This window comes from Notamacropus eugenii, chromosome 5 (genome assembly GCF_028372415.1).
Source record: "Notamacropus eugenii isolate mMacEug1 chromosome 5, mMacEug1.pri_v2, whole genome shotgun sequence".
Taxonomy (NCBI): domain Eukaryota; kingdom Metazoa; phylum Chordata; class Mammalia; order Diprotodontia; family Macropodidae; genus Notamacropus; species Notamacropus eugenii.
In genome coordinates, this window is record NC_092876.1 from 191,691,638 (window position 1) to 191,717,472 (window position 25,835).

The 25,835-nt window shown below is 34.2% G+C and overlaps 1 protein-coding gene across 4 annotated transcripts in view; it reads left to right on the forward strand.

The window, feature by feature from the left end:
- The window catches only part of TNFRSF19 (TNF receptor superfamily member 19), an 89,167-nt gene that overhangs the window by 19,487 nt on the left and 43,845 nt on the right, over positions 1–25,835 (forward strand). For all 4 annotated transcript variants that reach the window (XM_072611728.1, XM_072611731.1, XM_072611729.1 and 1 more), the window contains exons 2-5: positions 2,692–2,787; positions 5,329–5,439; positions 18,769–18,947; positions 23,039–23,124. In XM_072611728.1, the coding sequence (XP_072467829.1) occupies positions 2,692–2,787; positions 5,329–5,439; positions 18,769–18,947; positions 23,039–23,124 (472 nt within the window). The remainder of the gene's footprint in view (positions 1–2,691; positions 2,788–5,328; positions 5,440–18,768; positions 18,948–23,038; positions 23,125–25,835) is intronic.

Here is a 25,835-nt window from a genome sequence, read left to right on the forward strand (position 1 = left end):
TAAAAGAATCAGAGAACAATAGGATAGGATTTTGTTTTGCTTTTTTTTCTCCAGTGCTATTACTGGAAGATTTTCTTTCTTGGAAGAAATGCCTATCCCCTTAAAAAGTTAGACATGAGACAGCTAGTTTTGAATTCTTCATTCAACTCTCTATTTTGGTCCAATTTGGCATGTGTTAATGAAATAAGAGAGGTTGTCTCTTATGAGACTGGTTTTTTAAATTATTTTGTCCTCTTAAAGAAAAATCTCATCTAAAATGGACATAATCTTTTTATGGATCCATATAGGCCATCATTTCAATGAGTGAGGAGTGTGGGTGTGGGGAGGGGGGGCGGTGTATGTGTCGTTATCCCCATTAGCTTTCAAGGGCTGACAGGCCAAAGTCAGGTTTTTTTAACTGGATGTAAATGCTCGTGATTGTTAGTATTTAATTGTTTTCTCCTATGGATGCTGTATGTCAGTTCCCCACAAAACCCAATGGACCCTACACAAAGTGGATGCTCAACTGACTGTCTCACTGATCGCCTTTAGCAATTCTTTTCTCTCATTCTATGAAATTCAGTCCTTTGATGTTAGGATCTTTATATACAAATTTAACGTTTTTATTCTTAAGAGAATTTTTCAGAATTAAATGTCAAATTGTTAAAAATTCATCACTTCATTAACTGTTGTTGGTACTGTTGGATTAGTAGAAGGAACCCTGGGCTTGGAGTCAGAGGCCCTGAGTTCATATCCTGGATCTGCTACCTTACTTGTATGACCTTGAACAAGTAAAGCTCCTTGGGCCTCAATTTTCCTTTCTTTAAAAGGAAAGGTTAGATTAGGCCTCCAAGGTCCTTTTCATCTCTAAGTCTATAATTCTGTTATCCTGTATTCTGAAGAAATGTAAATTATCATGATGGAGAGTTTTAAGGCATTTTGATTTGGTTCTGTTTGTTTGTTTGCATACCTGTATATTCACGAGCTAAGGGACCTGGGTGGTTAAACAATTACAACATTAATTTAAGTTATAAAGATTTAAGTGTTGGATGCAAAGGTAATGGCCTATTCATTTCTATTACTAAATTACTAAAAGCCTCTTATGAGAAGCACTAGATTATTTTAAATGAATTTATCTCAACCTCTGATCAAAAAATGCCTGTTAACTAAGTAACCCCCTAATGGTTTTCCCCACTCTATTTGGCTTGTGTTTTTTTTTCTCCCCATTAATATATTTCATTTTTTTCTAATTATGTGTAAAGATAGTTTTCAACATTCATTTTTATAAGATTTTGAATTCCAAATTTTTCTCCCTCCTTCCCTCCCCAACACAAACAAGCAATCTGATATCGGTAATACATGTTCATCTATTTGACTCAAGACAGCCAATTTGATTTTGCCTTTTTCTCTGAATTTGTGCTGCCTTGTTGGTGTCCTCCTGGCTAACTAAACACAGCTAAAAACACAGCTAAAAGACTGACTTTTCTTAATATGCTGGTGTACCTAGCTTTGTTTGGGGAGGGAGAGAACTAGAGAGGATATTTTGCTTAAGGTAGTTGGGAGGAGGCTGTGGACTTTGTTCTTTTTTTGGAACACACAAGATCATCTTTTCTGGATGTATTTGTTTTAAAAGCCTCTGCTTCAAAGAAACCCTGGACTTTCTCAACTTACTTTTCAGTAATGCAACTGGATGGACACCTAGGAATTCCCATTAAACAATTATTTTTTTTCTTAAGGAAATCTCTTCTTCCTTTGCCAGTGTGAACGAATAAGCTTGATTGGCTTTTTATAGCATAGTCTTCTAAGCATTTTAAAACAGGGGGAAAAAAGCCTTCCTTTTTTAGAAAATTTGACTGAGTTTTCTTTTTCTGAATGATCCACATCAGTGTCTCAACTTCAGGTTGTCTATGAGAGCACTCAGTTTACTAATTTTTACAAATGCCTTAATGATTTAACTTCCTGTGTCCCTTTATTTCCCCATCTGTAAAATGAAAGGGTTGAGTTGATCATCTCTCAGGTCCCTTCTAGCTTTAAATCCAATTATCCTATGATTCTTATTTTCCCTTAATTTTCATTTGTACTTATAAATAATATACTTATAAGTAAATAAATAAATAAAAATATACTTACAAATAAATACATTTATACTATATCTGAAGTGCATCAGATTTCACAAATGCCAAATGTACAGATTTACCTCATTGACTGTTGTATCCAAATGGACAAGTCAAACAAGTTGTTTGACGGTCTTTTTTCAGTAGTGAATTGACTGGTTGTTTGACTCCACTGACTTCATTAACTGATTGTCCTGACATCCCAGAGGCATAGCCTAAGTTCATCCTTGCATGGGAAATGAATTGCCTTTGAAGTCAGTAGTAGTTTTCATTGTCCCTGTTTGAGCTGTGATTGTCTACTGAGCGCACTATACTCAACTCAATAGTGATTTCAAATAGAAAATGAAAAATGAGGGAGGTTAAAGCCAGCTGGAGTTTTAAGTAAATTTGTTGGCAGGATAAAGCCTTAATTTTTCACTCCTATGTTTTAAAAAATAAACTTTGGTCATGCGTCCTTGATGATTTTTTTAAATGATCTCATTTAAATAATGAGTAACAATCATGTAAGTGCATTGTTGGATTTCAAATGGCAATTCGAAGTAAACTTATTTGTGTTTAAAATTTTTAATGTATTTTCTTTATTTTCTTTGACTTTTAGTTTTCAGATTGGGAATATAATTCATCCAAAGAGATGGAATCTAAAAGATCACCCAAAGAGCTGTTATTCACCATCGCATTTTTACTAGCACATTTGGTAAGTAAATCCTTCTCGTTCTACTTTTTTCATTTGAATGTGAGGAAAGAAATGTAATTAATAGAATGTGGTCATCTCAGACTTCTTTGTCTTTCAACTTTTTTTTTTACTTCCATAAAACAAATAAATGAATCAGAAATGGACAGAAATGTCCAATCTTGACTTTGGAAGGCATTATTTAAATTATTTTCCTTGAAATATAGAGGAAATCAAATAAATGGAATAACAACATTTCTAGCCCCATGACAATGATAAATTATCTTGTGGCTCATAGAAATGTGCCATACTCAGCACGAGTCAGACCCTTCCTGACTAGAGTATTATTTCCAGTTCCGGACTGCATGGCTTATAAGGTTTGTGGAAAACTTGGAAAAGGTTCAAAGGAAAACCATTAAGATGATTAAAAGTGTTGGAAAATAGACCCTATGAGGGAAGTTAAAAGGAACTAAAATTTATTTCATCTGGAGACATATTAAAGCAAAGCTTAATGATGATCTTTGAATATACGAAAGGTTATTATACAGAGGATAGTAACTGTTCTCCATGGAGGACAGAGGATGAAGAAAGGAGGTTAAGCTACAATGAGATATTCAGGTAGACATATGGAAAATTTGCATAAAGCTGTTAAGTGTAAGCAGTTAAAAAGGGAGCCTGTGTGGAATTTTTCTCTGAATATCTTTGAAACATAGCCTTTTTCACCTAAGTTTAGATGTTTCTATTTCACTTTGGGCTTGGACAAAAATCACAGCCCATCCATCATAGGATCACAGATTGAGAACTGGAAAAAACCATGAAGGTGTTCTTGGCCAATGGGCTTATTTTGTAGGTGAGAAAACTGAGGCCTGGAGACTGATTTGCCCAAGATTACAGAAGTTTTAAGTAGCAGAGCAGGAGATGTACTCAGGTCACATGACTTCTAATCCAGTAGTATTTCCACTCTGCCATGAGGCCTCTTTCTAAAAGCATTTATTAAGTGCCTTTCTATACATGTCACTGTATGTGGTACAATTACGAAACAAGTAGGCATAAATAGCCCTTGCCCTCTTCAAATTTCCATGATCCTGTGTTAAAAGGGAAAAATACATTTGAAGAAATGTCCTCTATATTAAATATGATTTGGCTTATTGAGGAGGGAAAGTAAGATAAGGAATATAAAAATGTAAAAATAATTATTGACTTTGAGGGAATGACTAATATAAGGCAATTCATATCATAGCTGAGTGTTCTGTTGTCCTAGTTTTTCTGAGCCTTTCGAGTTTGGGTTAAATAATTTTTGATCATACAGATTTAGAGCTAACAGAGACCTCTTTTAGAAAACGGCATAGAGACTTCATTGCCTTGACTGAAAGAAAGTTTCTTAAGTTAAGATTTCACCTCCCTCCCTAAACATATTGTTTATCTCAATAATTTAAGAGAACTCAATAATGATGAGAATATAATTTCATATTTATGTAACATCTTCTGAACTCAAAATATTTTAAAACCAATAATTTTTCTGTGAGCTCGAACAGACAGGAGTAGTGCACAATGCTGGAGTTGGACTCAGAAAGACCTGAGCTCTAATCCTGTCTCAGACACTTACTAGCTGTGGGATCCTGTGCAAGTCACTTAACATTTTCTTAACCTCAGTTTCCTCATCTTTGGAAAGAGCATATTATCTCAAAAGGTTATTGTGAGATTTAAATGAGATCTTATGGGTAAAGCACTTTGCAAACTTTAAAACACTTTACAGATTTCAAATTTTATCCAGTAATTCTCAAAAATTATTTCTCAAAGACTGTACCCAAACCAAGAAGGGCAAGTATATGTTGTTCTTAGTAAAATGTGCACTTTGTACACTTGGAAAGAATTGAATTTGTTCCTGCAAAACTAATGGCAGTCACATTGAATCCACTTGGAAATCTCTAATGAGTCATTGCAAAATCCTCTGTAACTGGCCATCCAAATTCATTATATTTGCAAATGTATCCTCTTACTTGCAGATCAGAGAATAGACTGCTGTTAACTTGGAAGTTCACAGAGCTGAAGAATGCTGAAACCCCAGAGCCGGGAAAGAATCTCTCTCTCTGCATGCCCATTCCTTTCCGAGACATTTCCTAGGCTCCAGCATTCTCCTTAGGCTGCAGCAAAAGCCCTTAAGGACATAATATATCACTTTTCACCCAAATTGTCAGAAAGTTGTCTGGGGGGAAAGTAACAATTCTGCCCTGGAGCTGAATAAACTTGCTTCCTAGGAGAGAAAGTTTTCCTTCCTCTGTGTTTGGGGGGAAAGAATGGTCCTTCAAGTACCCTGAAGAATTAGGCTCATTGACTTATTCAACCCATCCTAAGTTGGCCTCTTTTCAAAAAGTGAAAATGAGCTTTATTTCTTTCTCAATTAGCATTTTGGGGTGTGACAGTAGTTATTTCAGACAGCTTTATTACAACAATAGCTGAAATTTTTTTTTAACTTTCTGTTCCAAAAAGCTCTAGGTACTTTAGTGTGATGTATCATTGTGAACAATTCACTTTGAATTTTGCTTGTATTTTTTTTTCTTTTAGCCACATAGAGTAATGTCTGAAACAGGAGATTGCAGACAACAGGAATTTAGGGATCGCTCTGGAAACTGTATCCCCTGTAAACAATGTGGCCCAGGAATGGAGCTGTCTAAGGTACATCTATTCTATATATGATAGAGTGATAGCTAAATGTTTTTATTCTTAGTCAGTTTTCTTTCCCCAAAATGCAAATCTTCTGGAAATGTGTATTAATGTAAACATTTTATCCTGCTTCACTGTGTTGCTTTAACCAAACACCACAGTCTTTAAGAATAGTAATTATTTATTCCCAATCTATGTGCATTAAACATATACAAGATATGAGTTTTGGAGGAAGATTTTTTTAGTTCAATTTTAATCGAAAAATAAGCCCTTCCATTAAACAAAAGTTGTAAGAGACTAAAAAGTAATGTTTTTAGGTAACATCATTTTATTGATGTGCTATAAAACACAACCTTTAAAATAAATTCAAAATAAATAAAGATAAATATTGACATGTATTAAGTGACATAATTGTCAGCCTTTTTCCTAAGGTGAATGTTTTTATGGTTAGTAGAGATGAGAAATAAATAATGTATGTTCTTCAAGTGAGCTACAAGGTTCAACATATATGAACTACACGTAGTAAATTATTATTATATTTATGGAAGTAGTATTTCTCTCCAAACTGGATGGGGATAAACATCTTATTATTTCAAAAAAAAACAAAAAACAAGTCAACTGAACTCACAAGTTGTTTTATAGTATCATTTAAAATAAATATATTTACTGTCATTATTTTTCATTAAAAGTCAAAAATATTTTGTAAATGAGGTTGTTGTTTTTTTTTTTTTTTGACAATTTTGAGATACAACAATACTTAAGAAAAATATATACCAGCAAAGAATTTTGGTTCTCTATTCTCCTGGATGCATTTTTAGAAAGATGGGGTCTAGTTTCTTTTCTTTGACACTTTGGGCGACTGACTTGCTAGTTGGGGAGCTTTAAGTCATTGATGTATTTTCTTGAGTTGTAGAAAGCATCAAAGTCTTCTTGTTCAAAAAGGCAGAAACAATAGAGTTTTCCCTTTGTTTAAAGTTTTTAAGTCTGGTTCCTCCAAAGAGAAGTGCTCTCTACCCACAGGCTTGACATTGTTCAAAGACTGGTTTTGTCATTCATAGATTTTTGATCAATGATCTACAAACAGCAGGAAACAAAGAATTATGCATTGAACTAGTAGTTTCATGGGAGGCAGCCTCTTTGGAATTGGTGTGTTAAAGAAGGGTGATTTAAACATCCTGTGTTTTACATTTGGTTTTGAATTATCTGTTCTTTGAACTCTGTGTGAAATCTAGTACCATTTCAACAAATAATTTTCAAGTTCCATTGTCAAAATTATGTGTTCAGATATACATTTTGCTGTTGTATGTAAAATGATTTATATGTAAAGTGTAGGCATACTTAGTTTGTAGGGTAAATTTGATCAGGAAGTTGCCTTGTTTTTACCAGATAGAGAGAGAAGACTTGAGAATCCAATTCCTTAAGCTCTTCCTCAGGAAAACATTATGGGGATCAGGTTTTTGTAAATTCTGGCTAAAAAAAATGGAAATATTTTGTAAATATATATATATATATATATATATATAAAACCTTTATATATAAATATATTTTGTAATACATATTTTAAAATATAATATTAAAATATTTTATAAAAATAATATATATATATATAAATATTTGGGAGTCATCCTACCAGAGCACACCCAATAACTGTGTAGATTCAATTAAAAAATGCTTCTAAAAGTAGTAAACAACATCTTAACCAATCTTAAGTTCTTATCTATATTGGACTGTGAAATTGACAATATGACCAATTTATTTACAAACTTAGTGTAATGCCAGTCAAACTTACAAAAGTTACTTTGTGGAATTAGATAAAATAGTAACAGACTTCATTTGGAGGAATGAAAGATCTAGAATATCAAGGGAAATAATGAAAGAAAAAAAAGCAGAAATGAGGAGGAAATAGCACTTCCAGGCCTCTAAACCTCAACCTTAATCATCAATCCCATTTGGTAATGGTTAAAAAATAAAAATGTAAATCACTAGAACAGAATAGACAAAAAAGAGTTAGAAATAATTGAACTCAACAACTTAGGGTTCAAAACACCCCCCTAAAACATATAAATTACCTAGAATAGAACTCCCCCTTTGATAAGAACTGTTGGGAAAACAGAAAACCAGTTTGGCAGCAATTAGGTTTAAAACAAAATGTTATACCATACTCTGTAATAAATTCAAAATGGATACATAGCCTAAATTTTAAAGATTAAATCATTTTTAAGAAATTAAAAGAAAAGTAGATTATTATGTACCTTTTGATTATTTCATATTTGTCCTGTGTATAGCTTGTTTGTATATAGTGGTTTTCATATTGTCTCTCCCAATAGATTGTGAGCTGCTCAAGAGCTTTGTAACTCCATTGCTTAGCATAGTGCCTGGCACACAGTAGGCCATTAATAAACGCTTGTTATAGGATGAATCCTTAACTAAATAGGGAATATAGGCAATTACAAAGAAATGAAATAGATACTTTTGATTATATAAAATTGATAAGTTTTTGCACAAACACAATGTACTTAGGATAAAAAGGGAAGTGACTGACTGTGACAGACATCTCTTGTGTCAAATATGTCTGAATAAGAATTTTATATCTAAGATATTTAAAAGCTAACAGAAATAAAATCTAAACAATTCAAAGCCCACCTTTAGAATTTGAATTAAGTTCACTAACTTTTACTTCCAAACATTTCTAGAAAACTTTGGCATAAGACTTCTAAAGAACACAATGAAATTCTGAAATCCCAGTAACTTTATATTAGATCAGAATTTTCATATCAAATATATATCCATGTTAAATGTTTCCCTTGTTTAAAATGCAAAGTCATTTAAATAGCAAGCAAACAGTGTTGTGTAATATTTTTAGGGTAGAAATTGCAGTAAGGGAAACCATTACAAATCTTGGGACTTGTCTAATATCGTATTTCTAGATACAAGTTTTACTTCAATGCCTCATTATGGGAAAGAAATGATCCTGGGTTCTTGAAGGTTGTACCCTCAGAGCAAAAGCCCTAACTGGCTCTACCATGCTGGTTGGAGAATCTTTGAGTCTGATCCAGGTCATAGACTCTGTCTTCTTTCCAAGGATAAGTAAGTACAAGAGAGGCTTTTAACCATAGGCTGACCACTAGGTGATGAGTTCTTCAGTCATATCAACCCATGAAACAAAAAGAAGGAGAGAGGGATGGAGAGAGACAAAGACACAGATGTGGAATATTTACTAATATTTTCTGTGTTTGGAAGGAATAGAATAAATTAGATGAGGAAGGGTTTTTTTTTCATATTTTTGTCACAATAGTAGTAGGTTTAAAGACCTGAATTTTAGGTTTTATTGGAATATACAAATATATTCCATATTATCATATGTGTTCCTTGGGATATAATGCTATACTTCATAGTGAAGTGTCTTTTTTAAAAAGTCTTTATGGATTTTGTCATCAGTGTTAGATTCCATAGGCTTCATCATTGGTATTAAGCAATAAAAAAATGTGTGTGCCAAGGTTAAAGCTGAAGTAGCTCATGAATACATAAATTATTATTATTTCATGCCAGCTTTTCAAAAAATTTAACTTCTTATCTTGGTTTTTATTCTCATAAATTAAAATGGTGAGTGAGCCCTGCTTCCTGGTGTTAGATGAAAAACTTGTGAAATTCAAAGACAGTTAAGAAAATGCAAAATACATTTGTATTTCCTAGTTGTCTAAAATCAAGGTAAAAGATTTTTCTTAATCACTCTAAAGAAGAGAAATCTTAACTATAATTAATGGTTTTGTTCATTTTTCTTCTCTGTATGGTTTTAACCATTGCACATGACTTTCTTATAAAAGAAAATTTTATGTAGGTGAAAACATTTAAAAGGTCAGTTGTATTTAATTTGGTTAATTATTACTCTTAGGCTTTATGTATAAAAGGATAAGTCATCTTACTAAAAAATAAGTCTTATTTGCTTAGCAGTTTTATAACATCTCTTAAATTTATGATTAAGAAATGACTCCATGGATAACATTCTAAAGGAGATTTTTACTTAGAAAACTAAATATGTAGTTATAAGAGAAGTCTTCTTATTTCCTTTTTATGAAGTACAAAAAGAGAGAACTCTTTTAACTTTCGATTGAAGCTTGAGATTATGGTTAGGCTAAGTGTTTTGAATCTAAAAAGTACAGTAAACAGCAGCATCTTTAAGTAATTTATGGGAAAGTGGAAGTACTGGATCCAATTACTGAAGTCCCACAACTAAAGCTACTTTGACATGAAAAAGACAGCGCATTTCAGACAACGTGGAAAGCTTACAGAATAAGCTATTTTCTTTGCCTCGTTTTCTTGTCCTAACCATGTTTCTCTATCTATAGTAACATCAGCTTTTCTGCTTACAATTACTTATAATCTGATTATTTTTTAATTCAGAATTTATGCCTATAGCTTAAAGATAGATCATAAACATTTTGCAGGTGAGAGTTAGGTATACTTAAAATTTCTATCTGTGGTTTTATTACTCTTAATTATTATTTTCTTTGGAAGTTTTTCAAGTCTCTATTTTTCTTTCAAGGTGTCTAGGATTAAATTCTTACTCTTGGGTCTCTGCCTTTAGGGTTCTCAGTAGCAGGGGGTTTTTGGTTTTGTTTTATTTTAAGTGCTACTGGTATACCATCCTTCTGTGGAGGAAGCGGGAGCTTTTTTATCCCACTACCCTTCATGGTCAGTGGTTTTTCCCATACCTCTTCTCATTTCCTTTCAATTACTAGGTAGCAAGAAGCCTCAACAGCAGTTCCTGATTCCAAAATTTCTTTTTTTGCTCATTTAAATCATTAATCTTTACTAGTTCTAATGCATTTTTTAATTATGAAAAAAGTACTTTAAGAAATTTATATTCCAGCTTGCACAGTTGTATGAGTTCAAAAGGTGTCTCATCATTTAGCAAATCTTGAAGTTCTCCCAAAATTGGTTGGAGGTCTTCATATTTTGCCAATAGTGATTTCTTAGAGAAACACGTTAAGTCCTGCGTGACTTCCTCCATTAGCATTTTGCTTGGGGCAAATGATTTCTTCCCTCTTTTGGAAATTTCTAATTTTCTCTTATTTTCTTTACTGCCTCTCACTATAGTCTCTACCTCTTAAAATTCTCCTACACCCGAAGTTTCTAACCTTTTTTGTGTCTTTAACCCCTTTGGCAGTCTGGTGAAGCTTTTAGATCCCTTCTCAGAATAATTTTTTTAATGCATAAAATAAGAATACGTAGCATTACAAAGAAAACAATTATGTTGATACACAGTTAAAAAAACAACAAAGTTTACACAGCTCAGGTTAAAAACCCTTATCTATCCTTAGACCATTCAGGTTGATGATGATGGTGATGAGCTGAAAGAAATCCAAAGTTTTGCAACCACTGTATGCCTTTTCCTATCCTACCCTTAGATGATGTGACTTTAGCAGATCTTTAAGGGTCATGGGTTGCTTCTGGTTCTCATGATGCATCTTACTGAAGACCTGTTCTCTAGAAACTGGCTCAGTGACAATTCAGAATTGGTATTCTACAAGAAAAGGACTTCCAAATCACAATAATTCCATAATTAAATATCTTCATATTTAAAGACCATATATATATACATAGTTCACTTAAATAGCACTTGCAGGTTTACAAGGCACTTTCTTCACGGTAACCATTTTAAATAGGCAGTTTTCTGGGATTATGCCTATTTTACAGAGGATAAAACTGAGTCTTAGATAAGTGAAGAGGCTTATCTAGGGTTTTCCAGTTAGTTGGTGTCAGAGCTGAAATAAAACCCAGTTTTTCTCACTCTAGCTTCTACCTTTTTTGCCTTTCTTTGTATCTTCTGAGCTTGGCACAGGGTCTGGAACACAGTCAGTGCTTAATAAATACTTATTGACTGACTGGCTATACTATGTTGCTTCTTATAGCAACCAGGTTTTTCTAAGAAGTCCATTCACTGCAATTTGTCTAGGTTTTAGATTCTAAAAAATTGGTGGTGCTTTTTAAAAGTGATAATCAAGACATCATTTTAATAAACCAAGTTAATTTGCCATTGGTACAAGAAAAATACATTACAGATTTTTGGCCAAGGGAAGTATAGCTTACCTAATGTATTCCATATTAGACTAGTGTTTCTCCCACCTGTTTGTAGTGTAAGTTGTTTATCAGTCATATCTTACAATTAGAGTTGTGTTGGCAAGGATATTGGAATGGTTTGCCATTTCTTTCTCTGGCTTATTTTACAGATGAGGAAACTGAGGCAGATGGAGTTAAGTGACTTGCGCAGGGTCACATAGCTAGTGAGTATCTAAGGCCAGATTTGAACTTGGAAGATGAGCCTTCCTGACTCCAGGTCCAGCACTCTATCCACCATGCCACCTAGCTACCCTATAGTTTACTATAATTTATAGGACCAATAATTAAGAATTTTTTTTCTTTTTGGTAAAAGTAGATCTGATGATTCTGTTTATCTAAAGATTAAGAATATGAAAAGATGTATAAATTGTTCCATAAACAGCAAGTATATTTGAGGAAGCCATTGGACTTCCTTTCAATCCCAGAAAATAAACAAAACTTTGGGATTTGTGGGAGCGCATGATATTGTTTTCTTAAAGTAACCACATTAGACTTTTAATTTTCACTGTCTAGAATTTGCCCAGCCATGACTGTGCCTCTTCAGCAAGTATTCCATTTTCAGTCTTAAGTGCCAGCAGTGTGCTTTTAACATGAGCATCTCCCAGCCGTAAATCAGGAAACTAGTTTTTGCACGAACCACTGGAAACAGTTGGGCTTTGAGTCTTTGGCACTGTTTTCAAAGTAAGCTTTTCTAACCAATTATTTGGATGACTTTTGTTAACGCGAAAAATTAACTCTTATAAACAACAACATTCCTTCTCCCACAGAGGTGGATGTCTGTCTCTGTGCTTTTTCAGGTTACTTCTCTTGAAGGTAGTTTTAGTTCCTATGAAAAAATGCAAAAAAATGTTAATGTAATTTGTAGGCATCAAAGCTATTTATTCTCATCATTTAATTAAAGTGTTGTTCATTTTTACTTATGCTTAATTATACTTGACGGAGCTGAAAGATATTTGACAAATACTAACAAGCGCCAGCTCTTCATTTTTCTAAAACCAGCAGTATCAACAATGAAAACAACAAGCAACTCCAGAATCTTACACACTGGAAGCTGGAGAAAACTCCTTGGGCTGTTTTATTAAAAGAAAGGCAGAGAGCCAATTTCTAAATACCACTGACATGAATCTAATTTATGATTTTCATTTTAATATTCTAAAATCCATCCACAAATAACTCTTTCCAAGGCCAAATATGAAATTGATTACTTGACTTGGAGTTTTTTTTTAATTTTGTGAACAAACTTTACTTCAGGATATTCGTTAATAAAGACTACTTTAGACCACTTGCTGGTTCTGAAATTCTAGACCATGGACTGTTGCTACTTGGTAAGGATCTTTCAAGTAGTCTATAGTCTTACCTATAGTGAAAGGTGAAAGGTACGTCTCTCATTGCAGTAAAAAGAGCACTGAAGTTAGTCATAGGACCCTGCTAACTTTTGCTACCTGTGTGACCTTGAGGAAATTACTTACCCTCTCTGGGCCTAATTTTCCTCATCTGTGAGGTAAGCTTGTTGGAATAGATGGCCTCCAAGGTCCATTCCAACCCTACATCATTATTATTATGTACTAGTATTTGGTATATTTGAGGAGAGGGAAAAGACAAGGGGTGATTGTGACTGGTTTACAATGAGTGATTTTATCGCGGGAAGCTCACCAGTTGGGGCTTACAAGTGTTGGGTGGGTTATGGAGTTCAGAATATAATGAGACAATTGGATCCCACCAACTCTTGAATCTATGTCAAAGGAAAGCTACTCATGGGAAGTTAGTCAACAAACATTTTAATAAGTATATAATACATGCCAGGAATTCTGAGAGGTGATACGGATACAGAGAAAGGGAAAGACACTGGTTTTGTCTCCAGTGAGCTCACATTCTAATGGGGTAGACAACATATAAATAACTATGTCTCTTATAGATAGATGGATGTATTGTTGAGTTATTTCAATCATGTTGGACTCTTCATGACCCCTTTTGACGTTTTCTTGGCAAAGATACTAGAGTGGTTTGCCATTTCCTTTTCTAGCTCATTTTACAGATGAGTAATCTAAGGCAAACAGGGTTAAGTGACTTGCCCAGGGTCACACAGCTAGGAAGTGTCTGAGGTCAGATTTGAACTGAGGTCCTCTAGACTCCAGGGCTGGCCCTCTATCCACTGAGCCACCTAGCTGGGAGAGAGAGACAGACAGACAGACGGAAATGCACATGCACAATCTCGGAAGAGAAGGGTGGGGAAGACCTGTCAAAGGTAAAATTTGAGCTGAGTCTTGAAGGAAGCTAAGAAGAGGCTAGGAAGGAGAAAATGTATATATAGAAAACCTGAGTAAGATGACTAAGAGCCTGCATCTCCAACCCTGCATCATGTTCTGCCTTTCATCTCTGCCAGTATGAAATTATTTTACAGAAAAGCCAGCAGTGGGCTGGTAAAAGAGTACTTTTACCAAGAAATATTGAGCTCATTCCATTATCCCAGCTTCCCAGAAGCAGTCCAGAACAATTGATGTGCCACTAAGAAAACCTACTGTTTTTCTAATTCAGAACAATTAGTCAATTTAGTGAAACACAAATAAATGATTTGGTATCATGTGATCAGTTTCATACCGGCCAGTTTTAGATTGAACTCTCTGCTTAAAAGTTTTACTACCTTTGGAAATCTAACATCAAAGTGGTGACTTGAAATCCAAAAGGGAGAGGTTATTTAAGGAGATCATGACATTTTGAAAGAAACCATTTCCAAGAATTGCACTTACTTATCTGCTAATTTTATATGGAAAAGTTAGGGATATGCTATTTAGAATGAGCCCCTTTGCTTGAAAGGGTAGAATACACTCCTTCCTTTTTTTTCTTTTTGTACTCTATTTTTAAAATCTTGTTTTCCTACATATTTCTCTTCTTCTCCTGTGATTCACATCTCCTAACTACTTTTTGACTCTACTGTGAGGACTTTTAAAGCACTTTTAACCAATAGCTTTACCTAATTTAATGAGACTATATCAAAGAAGGCATTGGGGTGTTTTAAATTTTTATATTGTAAGCAATTTAATATTTATATGCTGTTTACTTTATTAGAGGCATCTAAAGTAATTACAGTGATTCTCATGTTTATGATGCATCAGAAATGTGACAGATCAAGTCTATAAGTTTTAAATGCTTTGATAAGTTTTCTTTCTTGTGCCCCAAACAATCATATCCTACACACTATAATTTACTTCTTTGGATAATTGGAAACAACTTCTCTGAAATTCTAGTCTTTTCAAGATTTATGGGATTGGTTTGAACAGGCACTACATAGAGTTCCCAGAACTTTATGATCTGCCAGCTGGATTATGTTTTTTAAAGTGGTAGTAGTGGTGGTAGTGGTGGTTATGGTGGTGCTTTAAATTACAATGGACTTCCAGTGTCATCTTCTTGAAATTTTTTAAATACCCCCTGAAAATTAGTGGGTATAAATAACCCTAGTCCTAGCCTCTGAAAAATAAATCCACTAACAGGCAACAAAAAGGCAAACAAAACTTTGTCTGAAATATTAAGATAATATCCAGCTACTCAAGGCCAAATGTGAGACATTCATAGCCCAGAAATCTAGAAACTGTTCAATTTTTTTTTTAATGTGGCCAGTTTAGAACTGGTCCAAACTACAAACATTATTTCTCTGATGTTTAGTTAGCAAAAGTAATCAGCTAAAGATGGCATGGATGACTAACACCTCACTTCTCCAAAAGTCGTGCCATTATTTATGTCCATAACATGGAATTCAACTGATGATCTAAAAGTGAGCAAGAAGGCAGCTGAAGACACTAAACTAGAGGTCACTAAGTCTAAATACTAAAAGTCCCAGATTTTTGTCTTTAGAAGAATTCCCTAGGCCCTCATTCAAAGGCTATTTACTACAAATATTGACTTTAACTTCAACGGGAAGCTTCAGAACAGATACTGATGGAAAGTGTATTGATTCTCTTGCTATCTGTCACTCATGACACCTGAGTTCTGGTCTCTGTGCCTTTGGGATGGCCATCCTCTGTGCCTGGAAAGTGTCTCTGTCTCTTAGAATCCTTGTTTCTTTCAACCCCTGCTCAAGCATCAGCTTCTACTTGAACCATTTCCTGATTCCTCTCAGCTCTGAGGGTCTCCTAATAATTTACCATGTGTGTTCACCTTGTATTTTATTATTTTATTTTTTGAACAAATTTCTTTTTGTTTTTTTTTAAATGTTCTTATTTTAGACTTAAATACACCATAAGAAAACAAATATAAAATAAGAAAAAGTATTGACATGTGCACAGCAGAATATGAGAGGATTCAAAACATAAAGCAATAAATTTCCATGTCAAGAAAGCCTATATAATCAATTCTACACATTGTCTTGAGAACTGTCGAGCCTTTCTTTGCTTCCTTGTGTCTTCCTTTGTTCTCTACTGTGCATTTTCACCTTATATTTTGTACCAATTTTTTAATGTCCATGTTTTCTCCTCTGATACATTGTAAACTCCTTGAGAGAAGGAACTGTTTTTTTATTTCGTTATATCCCCAGCACCTAGTACAATGCTGAGCACATAGTAGGTGTTTAATAAGTGCTTGTTGAATTAAGCTAAGGGGAACTCATCCAGTATGGTCAAACATAGACTGAAAACATGGATATATAATTTCTTAACACATACATAGCAGATTAGAAGCAAATGGAAGACTGTTAATGAAGAGTATAGGGAAACAGCAAGATCTAAAAGGCAGATATGAGAACTCATAAAAAAATAGGAGGAAAGAACTATTTAGTGTAATGGTAAATAGGCATTTGAAGGAACTCGTGAAAGGAGGGAGAAGAAGAAAGGAAAAGAAGAAATTCAGCTGTTGCCTGTCTTGTAAGATTCTCATCCTGGTTCCCATAAAAATTAGATTAAAATAATCTTCCTCTAAATGAAATTAAATGCAAAATATGCATCATGTCCAAATGTGCTCCATTTTGGCCTGCAGTATACTCTTTTTGTTGGTAGTAGGTTTTTACTGAAATTATGGTTTTATTTAGTACAGGAAGTTCCCAGTGAGGAAACAGCCTTGATCATTGCCAATTGATACTTGCTCCACAATTTATAGTCTTAGAGTTGCTTGGGGCACCAAAAGGGTAACTGCCTTACTCCGAGTCATGCCATACACTGCTATCCCCTGAACTCCTGCCTGGGATTCACTGTCCTGACTGGTAGTTGCCTCAGTCATCCACTGCTTCTATACCTGGCTCCAGCCACCATTTATTTCCTTTCCCCAACCCCCACCCCACGCCCTTTGCTTTCTTTTTCAAGAACCATGATCAACTCAAGTCTGCCATTGTCAATGAATATTTACCAACCAGTAAGTATTGCCAAGTATATGCCAAGCATTCTACTAAGCAATTAGGACACAAAGAAAAGAAGTAAATGGTCCCTGCCATCAATGAGCTCATATTCTGATAGGGAGACAAATGTGGAAATAAGTAAGGGCATAGAAGACATGTAGAGAGTAATTGGAAAATCATCTCAGAGAGGAAGGCACTGGAAGCTGGGGGAGTAGGATAGGCTTCCCATAGAAGGTAGGGTTTAAGCTGAGTCTTGGAAAAATTGCTTTCGTAGCTGAGTCAAAGATGGATTGGACTAGGGAAAGACCCAATCAGTCACTTTGGGGAGGTCAGTTTTAATTGAATGATGGAAGTCTAAAGCCAGATTGCAGAAGATTAGGGAGAAAGTGAGAGAAGTAGAGGTCCCTAGTCTAGATGGCTTTCTCCTATAAAGGGAGTGTCAGCATAGTCATGTATTTGTGTGAGCCTGAGTTTTCTTCATATACTTTAACCAAAACAATATATCACAACAGACTGAAAGCAGAAACAGAAATGAGAATCCAGCTATCTTATAATAAGCCAGACATTAAAGAGGATTGCAAAAATAAGTTTTTAAAAATTCCACTCTTCTCATTAAACATTTTTTGTTTTTCAAAGTGGTTATTTTTCATAAAAATCTATTATTTATGTTACATGTAATGATCTTAATACTGTCATTTTAAATGAAATTAATAAATATGTTAAAATTTTGTCAGTTTTCATTTTTAATACGGTTAATATCAATGAAATGATTCTTTCCCGGACACTGCTTCTATATGTGTTTTCTCCCCAATAATAATGTCAATTACTTGAGAATAGGGATCGTCTTTGCCTTTGTATTGGTTGGTATTCCCATGATTTAGGACACTGCTTGGCATGTAGTAAGCACTTAATGGTTGCTTTAAAATTCATTCATTTTAGGTAATTTGACTTAGAAAATGTAAGAAAATATAAAATTGTATAAAGTTAGTGAAAAGGTAAATATGTGACATAGAATCAGAATTTTTGAACTCCAAGGTATTGAAGACATCTACTCCACCCCTTTTATTTTGCAGATAAAGAATTTAAGACCTAGAAAGTTTAAATGAAAGCCGTACCCCTAATCCTCCTAAGATTGGCCACATATCCATGGCCACATTTTTAGCATGGTCCAGCTTGTAATCCTTGGACCTCTTGAGGTTATAATATGTAGCACAAGTAAAATGCTTTTCTTGGCATCCAGATCAGAAGGTTAAAGAAGCTAGTTACAATAAACTTTCACCATAAATTGTATAGTTTGGGTGATTTTAAGAAGTATGTGAATACCTTATGAAATAAAATTTGAACTGATTAAGTTGCTAAATATAATTAGGTAATAAAAACTTAAGTAACTTTTTTTCAGTCATTAATTAACTGTATATTTGGTTATTTTTAGAACCATGCAAATTTCGTGTGAAATTTTACATGCCGTTGTCTTTCCTCACTCAAGATATGAAACCTAATATCAAAGTACTTGTTTTTATGCCTTTACTAGTGAATTACTGAATAGTCCATTCACTTTAGCATCTGAACATTCACATGACTGGTTTAATTAGAAAACAAGAAAGCTCAATAATTCTACCATAAGCTAGTAATAATGTACCAGTGGGAGCCCTTGCGGCTCTTTATTATTCAAATTCTCAGTGGTTTCTTGAATAAAGTAGATGACTAAGTATACTTATAGAAGTAAGAGAGATTATTAGCAGTGGAAGACACATTTGAACTTGCTGAAAGAACTGCTTTTGTATCTAGGAAGGCCTGCCCTCAGTAATTATTATACTAGGTCTTCATTTTATCCCAGCAGTCCCTCCTTATTCACGCTTGCAATGTCTGAATAGCTTTCTATTGCTTGTTAATCCCCGCAGGAATGTGGCTTTGGTTATGGGGAGGATGCACAGTGCATGACATGCAGGCCGCACAGATTCAAGGAGGACTGGGGCTTTCAGAAATGCAAACCCTGTCTGGATTGTGCATTAGTGAACCGATTTCAGAAGGCCAACTGTTCTGTCACCAGTGACGCTGTTTGTGGGGACTGCTTACCAGGGTAAGCTAAATTTTCCTGATCTTTCGTTATTCTAAAAAACCATTTCTCCCTTTTAAAAAAAGTCTCAATTTTATATTTACCAATATTAACTCTTAAATTATTTAAGATTGTATTTCTTGTCAAGTTAATATTTTACAATATATTGTTGATATTTTACAATGTATTTATTGTCAGTATTTGACAATATATTGCCAAATTAATATGAACTAAATTATTAATATTAATATTAACTAAAGTTATGAATTATGTAAATTGTTAAATTTATATATTACTGTAACTCTTAGATTATTTACTATATAACTATGAAATTAATACACTAATACTGGCTCTTAGATGATTTAACATTATGATTCATTATTACATTAATATACTAATATTAACTCTTAAATTGCTTATGTTTTTGTGTCATTAAAATATTGTGTAAACAGGACTAGAGAGGAAATCAGAGATTCTGTGACCTTGGACAAGTTACTTTACCTCTCTGGGTCTCAGTTTCTTCATCTATAAAATGAGGGCATTGGATTAGGTGGCTGAGTTCCTTTCCAGCTCTAAATATGACCCTGTGAATTAGATTATAACTCCCTTGAGTGTAGGGTCCGTGTCTTCTACTTCTTTGAGGCCCCAGTAATGCCTTGCACATATGAGGTACTCAATAAGAATTGTTGATCTGATTTGCTGGATTTGTCATTTAGTCCTTACATGAACTGATTCAGAGTACAGTAAGCAGAACCAAGAGAAGAATTTATATCGTCACAACTCTGTGAAACAAAAGACTGAAAAACTGAGGAACTCTGATCAATGCAGTGATCAGCCATGATTCCAGAAGACAGATGGATGAAGATTGATACCCACCTAATGACAGAGGTGATAGATTAGATATATAGAACAAGACACATCCTCTTAGACAAGGCCAATATGGATATTTGTTTTGTTTGATTATGTATTTCTTACAAGGAAGTTTTTTTCCTTCCTTTTTTTTTTTCAGTTGGATGGGAGGGAGGAAGCTTTGTCACTTAGTCCTTTTGAACTTTAATAGCTAAATCATTGCCCTTTGTGCTCCATGTCCAGAGTGAATTTACTCCTCACCTTCACCTCATAGAATCCTTACCTTCCTCAAAGTACTTCTCAGGTTCCACTTCCTAGAAAAGGTCCTTCTTCATTCTACCAGGTGGTAGTTCTAGCTTCATCTTGAAATTACCTCCTATTTCTTCGTGTCTTATAGCATCCTTTGATTCCTCTTGCCCAGTTCTAGTTTTCAACAAGTTATTTTCTTCCTTAAGATTTTGTGTCTCTTTTTTTTCCAATTGGTTAACAGTTTTTTATAATTTTCTTGGATTGTTTTTAGCTCAGGTACATGTTGTATTCACACACACACACACACACACACACACACACACACACACCCTTTCCCCACAATAAGCTCCTTATGAGGACATGATCTGTCATTTTTATCTGGTGTCCCCAGCACCTAGAGTAGTGCCTTGCTTATAACAGACTTTTAATCAACATTTGATTTGAACTTAGTTGTGTGGAGTCCAATTTGAAGGCAAGGTCCAAAGCCTCATGGACTGAACTGGTTTGGAAATTTCCTAATGTTTGCATTTTTACTAATATCAAAAGCTCAGAAATTGGACATTATAACATGGTGTACATGCCTTGTAAGTAATGAATTCAGTCTGACTCATAAACATGAAATATTAAAACTGGAGTGAATTTAATCTAACCTGTTCATTTTATGTATGAGAAACTCAGGCCTTAAAGGGGTAAAATGATTAAAATGGTAGACGGAGAGCGTAACAAGACAGGACAAAGATCGACATCTCCTAAACTCCTAGCCCCATGTTTTTTTTAATATAGCTGGACAACTTTATAGTCACAATATCAATATCAAACTAATTCTGTGTTAAGATAGAATTATAATCAGAAAGGGTCTCGGAACTAATGTGGTTCATTCTGTACCTGAATAGAAAGAGGCTCTACATGTCTCGGAAAAGTGGTCATCCAGACCTTGCTTGAAGACCTCCAATAAAGAAGAACCACCACCTCTTGAGGAAGTTTTGATCCTCTATATCTGTTAGTTTTTCAGTAGTTTGCCTTTCTATACTCTCTTCACATAGAGATACACAGAGCAAGTTTAATACAGATTCTATGTTATTTCCTTTCAAATATTTGAAGATAACTATCATGGCATCCTTCTGTCCCAAATTTTCTAGACTAAATACTTCTGGTTATTTCCCTAATTTGAAAATTTTTTTCAATTAAGCATTTATTTTCAATTCCTCCCACTTCCCATCCAACTGAAAAGAAAAGAAAGGAAAAAAATTCCTTGTAACAAATGCATAATTAAGCAAAACAAATTTCTATATTGGCTTTGTCTAAGATTATGTATCTCATTCTATATCTTTAATCCATCACTTCTGTCATTAAGTAGGTATCATTCTTCATCCATCAGTCCTCTGGATTCATAGGTGATATTTGCATTCATCAGAATTCTTCATTTTTTCAAAGTCTTTTATTTTCGCAGAGTTGTGACTATATAAATTATTCTCCTGGTCCTGCTTACTTTAATCTGAATCAGTTCATGTAAGTCTTCCCACATTTCTTCAAAACCTTACCCTTTATCATTTTGTAGTACTATAGTATTCCATTACTTTCATATACCTATAATTCCATATACCAGTCATTAGACACTCCCTTTCTTTCCAGTTCCTGTTCCTCATATGATATGGCTTCTGGATTACTCTTCATTTGGGATCTTCACTCCTCAATGAACATTTTAGCCAACTGTCTATTCCTTTCCATTATCTGCATTGTTATTTAGAGACTCATTGAAAGGTTATGAAAAAATACAACCTCCTTAGAAGTGACCGAATTTAAAGATCATCTCCCCAAACCCATGGCCACGAGTTTCTCTTTTAAAATGTAGATGTAGGACCTTACCCTTAACCATTTTAAAACTTGAGGTAAAATTTAGTGCAGATGTGTAATATGAAACACTAGATGGGGAGAATGGTGACTCAGATTGTGGGGAAGAGGAAGCTTTTCAGATGAGAGGGGTGAGTTATTGAATAGCTGGGTGGTGTTTTTAAGAAATCATGGAACAGATATGAGAGGCTGAAGGAAAGTAGAGGGTGGGGGATCGAGGCAAATTGAATAACCTGAGAAAAGGAGGACAGTGAAGATATGCAAAATTCCCCAACTCATTCTTCTCCCTGCTTAAACCACAGGTTTTTGCTTCAGTGAAGTGCTTGGCTGTAGCTTCATGGTTTAATTACATGATTATTTTTCATATTATGTCCTTTTCAAACCACCATTAAAGCATTAGGCAGGTAGCACTTACATCGTGGCTTTTATCCAAAGTTTTTTCAAAGTTTGTTACAAAAACATTTTTGTTTTACCACATCTCTGAAGTGGGTGATAAGTCTCAATCCCAATTTTAAACAATAAAATTGAGGCACAGGAAGTGATTTTCATGGTACCACCCCCTCAAGAAAAAAAAAGCAGGAGTGAAACACTGGCCAGATTTTTTTTCTTTTTTTTCTTTTTTTTCAAATTTTCACAGTGAAATTGCCAGTCATCAATAGAGATGAGCTATTTACCCAATTTAGGCCCAAATGTAACTTTAATCTTTATTCAAATAAGCATATTTTGGGTACATTGTCCAAATTTATCAGATAGTGCTTCTGACTTCATTGTAATTGACGCTATGGAGAATAACACCTAAATTCTGAATATTACAAAAGTTTCCTTCATAATAAGTTTGATAGGAATTATAGTTGACAGGCAAGGAGCCATTAGCTTCTTTATTTTTTTTCCTTTTCTATTTGGGATTGATTCTGAACATATGAAGTCTGTATAACCATGTTCAGCAAGCCTCATTGAAACTCTATAGTGTAGTCAGAATTGTGTTTTCCTGATGGCATGATACTTGAGATATAATTATGTTTTAATGTTTAATTTGATTTTCATTTGGAATAGTAACAGAAGTAATAGTCATAGAAGCATCCAATATTTTCTAATAGATATCTGTTGTTGCATCTATTAGCTTAGGAAAAAGAGACTATAAAAATTAATTCTTCTTCCTTTTCTAGATTTTACAGGAAGACAAAGCTTGTTGGCTTTCAAGACATGGAGTGTGTACCTTGTGGAGATCCACCACCCCCATATGAGCCTCACTGTGAGTGAACTTTGCTTAAAATAGGGCTGGAGCTCCCCTTGACCTTCATGCTTGCTTTTGCTAGCTGAAAACTAAAGTAAATTGTTCTCGCTGTGAAACCTAGCAGAGGCATGAACTTTTATCAAGTTCCCTACCAGGATATTAATGCTCCATTTGTTAATGTTTTAGGGTGCAAAATTTCTTGATTCATAAGGATCTTGAATATCAATATTTTGTTATTGTTATATGGCTACACAAATTAAAAATAAAGGATATATGAAGAAAGATGCTGAGAAAAAGAATTGATAAACAGAAATATGCATAGAATACTTGTCATCTATATACCTTTTTGTGTCTAATGGTAGCCAGCAAGGTGGGGGAGGAGTGAAGGGAAGAAAAAAATAAATTTACAGGTTAACTTTATTACATATTTAAAAGGAATAGTAAGTTGTATATTGTATATAATAGATTTGAAATTTCATGTGCAATTATCTTTTTATTATGTTATGTTATATTATGGAAATGCTTATATTATTTCATAAATTAAACATAAAGATATTTTTCTATTACGTTTCATTCAAGTGTAGTAGTATGATATGGTAGATAATATGGTAGGTCTGTAGTTAGGAAGACCTGGGTTCAGATTCTGCCTCTTATACTTTATGTGTAATCCTGGACAAGTCACTTAAGCTCTGTGCACTGTAAACAACTTCCTAGAATTCTATTAAATTATAGATGAATTATGATCTGTATTGTTGAATAGAGACTCTACATTTGGAAGAGAGTTTCACGATGAGGGCTCCCCGTACTGACAAAATCACAAGTACTTCTACATATTTGTATTTTGTTCATATTTCATGTTTTGTTTTATGCTTACTAGTCAAGTCTCATTTGGTGAACTAATCACATTTTATAATAAATAAGGATTATTTTAACATAACTTCTTAGAAAACTCTCTAGACTCCAAAGAAACTGGGATAGGGAATGGGACAGGGAGAAGGCCACTGAAATAGACTTGCCAATATGCTTGGAAGGGGCGTATTGGCTCCTACATATCCTGACGGATCTTTCGTGTGGTGCCAGAATGTGAAAGGAGCAAAAGATGTTCCGTTGTTGGCAGCTGGGAAGGCCACTAGCAACTGGAGAAGAATTCTAATCACTGGCTCTGATCAAAGGGAAGAATTCAAGAGAATAAAAAGTAAAGGTTTATTCCACTCATGTGTTGCTAGTTCACTTCCAAACAGGAACAGGACAATTAGCTAATATGCCCATTTACTTTAAAGTTATGTATTTGTGTACTCTTTTACAATAATTTTTTTAAAAACCTTTCATTTATCTAGCCCTTAAAAGGCTGCCTAACACTTTCCTTTCAATTACCATGTAAGGTGTAGGCAGTATGTGTATCTATCATATCCATTTTGCAGATAAGAAGACTCAGGGTCATAAAGCTACGATGCATCAGAGCTGAGATATGGTTCTAGATCTTAATTACCGTTACTCTCCTCTATTACAATGTCTCTCTTTTATGTCACAGGACCTCTTTCCTGATCTTTATAAAAGGATTATTTCATTAAAAAGCAATGTAACATTTAATAGATGAAGCCACATGTCATTTTTTGGTTTTTTCAGAGGACGCTTTACAAAATGCAGTCTTTTAATTTTTTGTTTTTTGGTATTATCTTGTACAAAGAAAAAATTGCATCTTATGTGCTCTCATTTGTTATGATGAAAAAAATTAACCAAAGGAGAACAGTTTCTAGCTTTCATAGTTTTTCATGCTTGCCCCCATTTTTATAAAATATAATCTTGTACCCAAAGAAAATCAGGACACCTAAGTCATCCTCTTTTGGTAGTTATATTGCAGTCATTTTCCCCCTAGTATTGACAGGCTTAAGAATGTCAAAGCTAAAAGGATTCTTAGAACACATCTAGTGCTACCCCATTCATAATACAATGGAGGAAAGTAGGATCCAAAGAACAGATTTTCCAAAGGTCATGTAACTAGTAAGTGTCATGACCAGAACTTGAACCCAGTTCTTTTGATTCTAAGGCCAATGCTTATTTTACAGTTTGGTATTTAATACAGATTTTCAATAGTCTCTATATCAATGGCATCAGATTACCTCCTTATGATGTATAATTCACAAGAGAACAGAATGTATTGGAGAGCAGTATCACATCTTCCAAATATTCTATCAGAGCTGAAATTGACTAATCTCATTCAGAATGAAATGTAAGATATAACCCCTATGAGAAAGTACATTAGTGGAAAGAGATGAAAAAAAAAGAAGTATGATCTCTACTTGCTGTATGTAGCTATTACTTATTAGCTACACAGAAAATGTTATCTAGGTTGCAGCTGGAAAAGAGTTGATTTTTTTCCAGTAATTTAATTTAAAGTTAATGTTGTCTGGTCAAGGAGTCCCAGACTAGGGAAACTTCTGCTATCAGAATTCTAGCTAAGCATGAAAAAATATCAAAGTTCAAAAAGATTTGTGGTCCATCTCCCTAGTTATATTGTAATATATATGAGATAAGACATGTAACAGATAAAATCCACATTCTTTGTGTATATATGTATATGTACAAAATACACACGTGTGTGAGTGTATATATGGATATATGTATACAGACACAGCATTTGAAAAATAAAAATTTTGCTGTGTATGCTGGTGCATACCTGTAGCTCCTGCTCTTGGAGAGGCTGAAGGTAGTACATCCCTTGAGCTTGA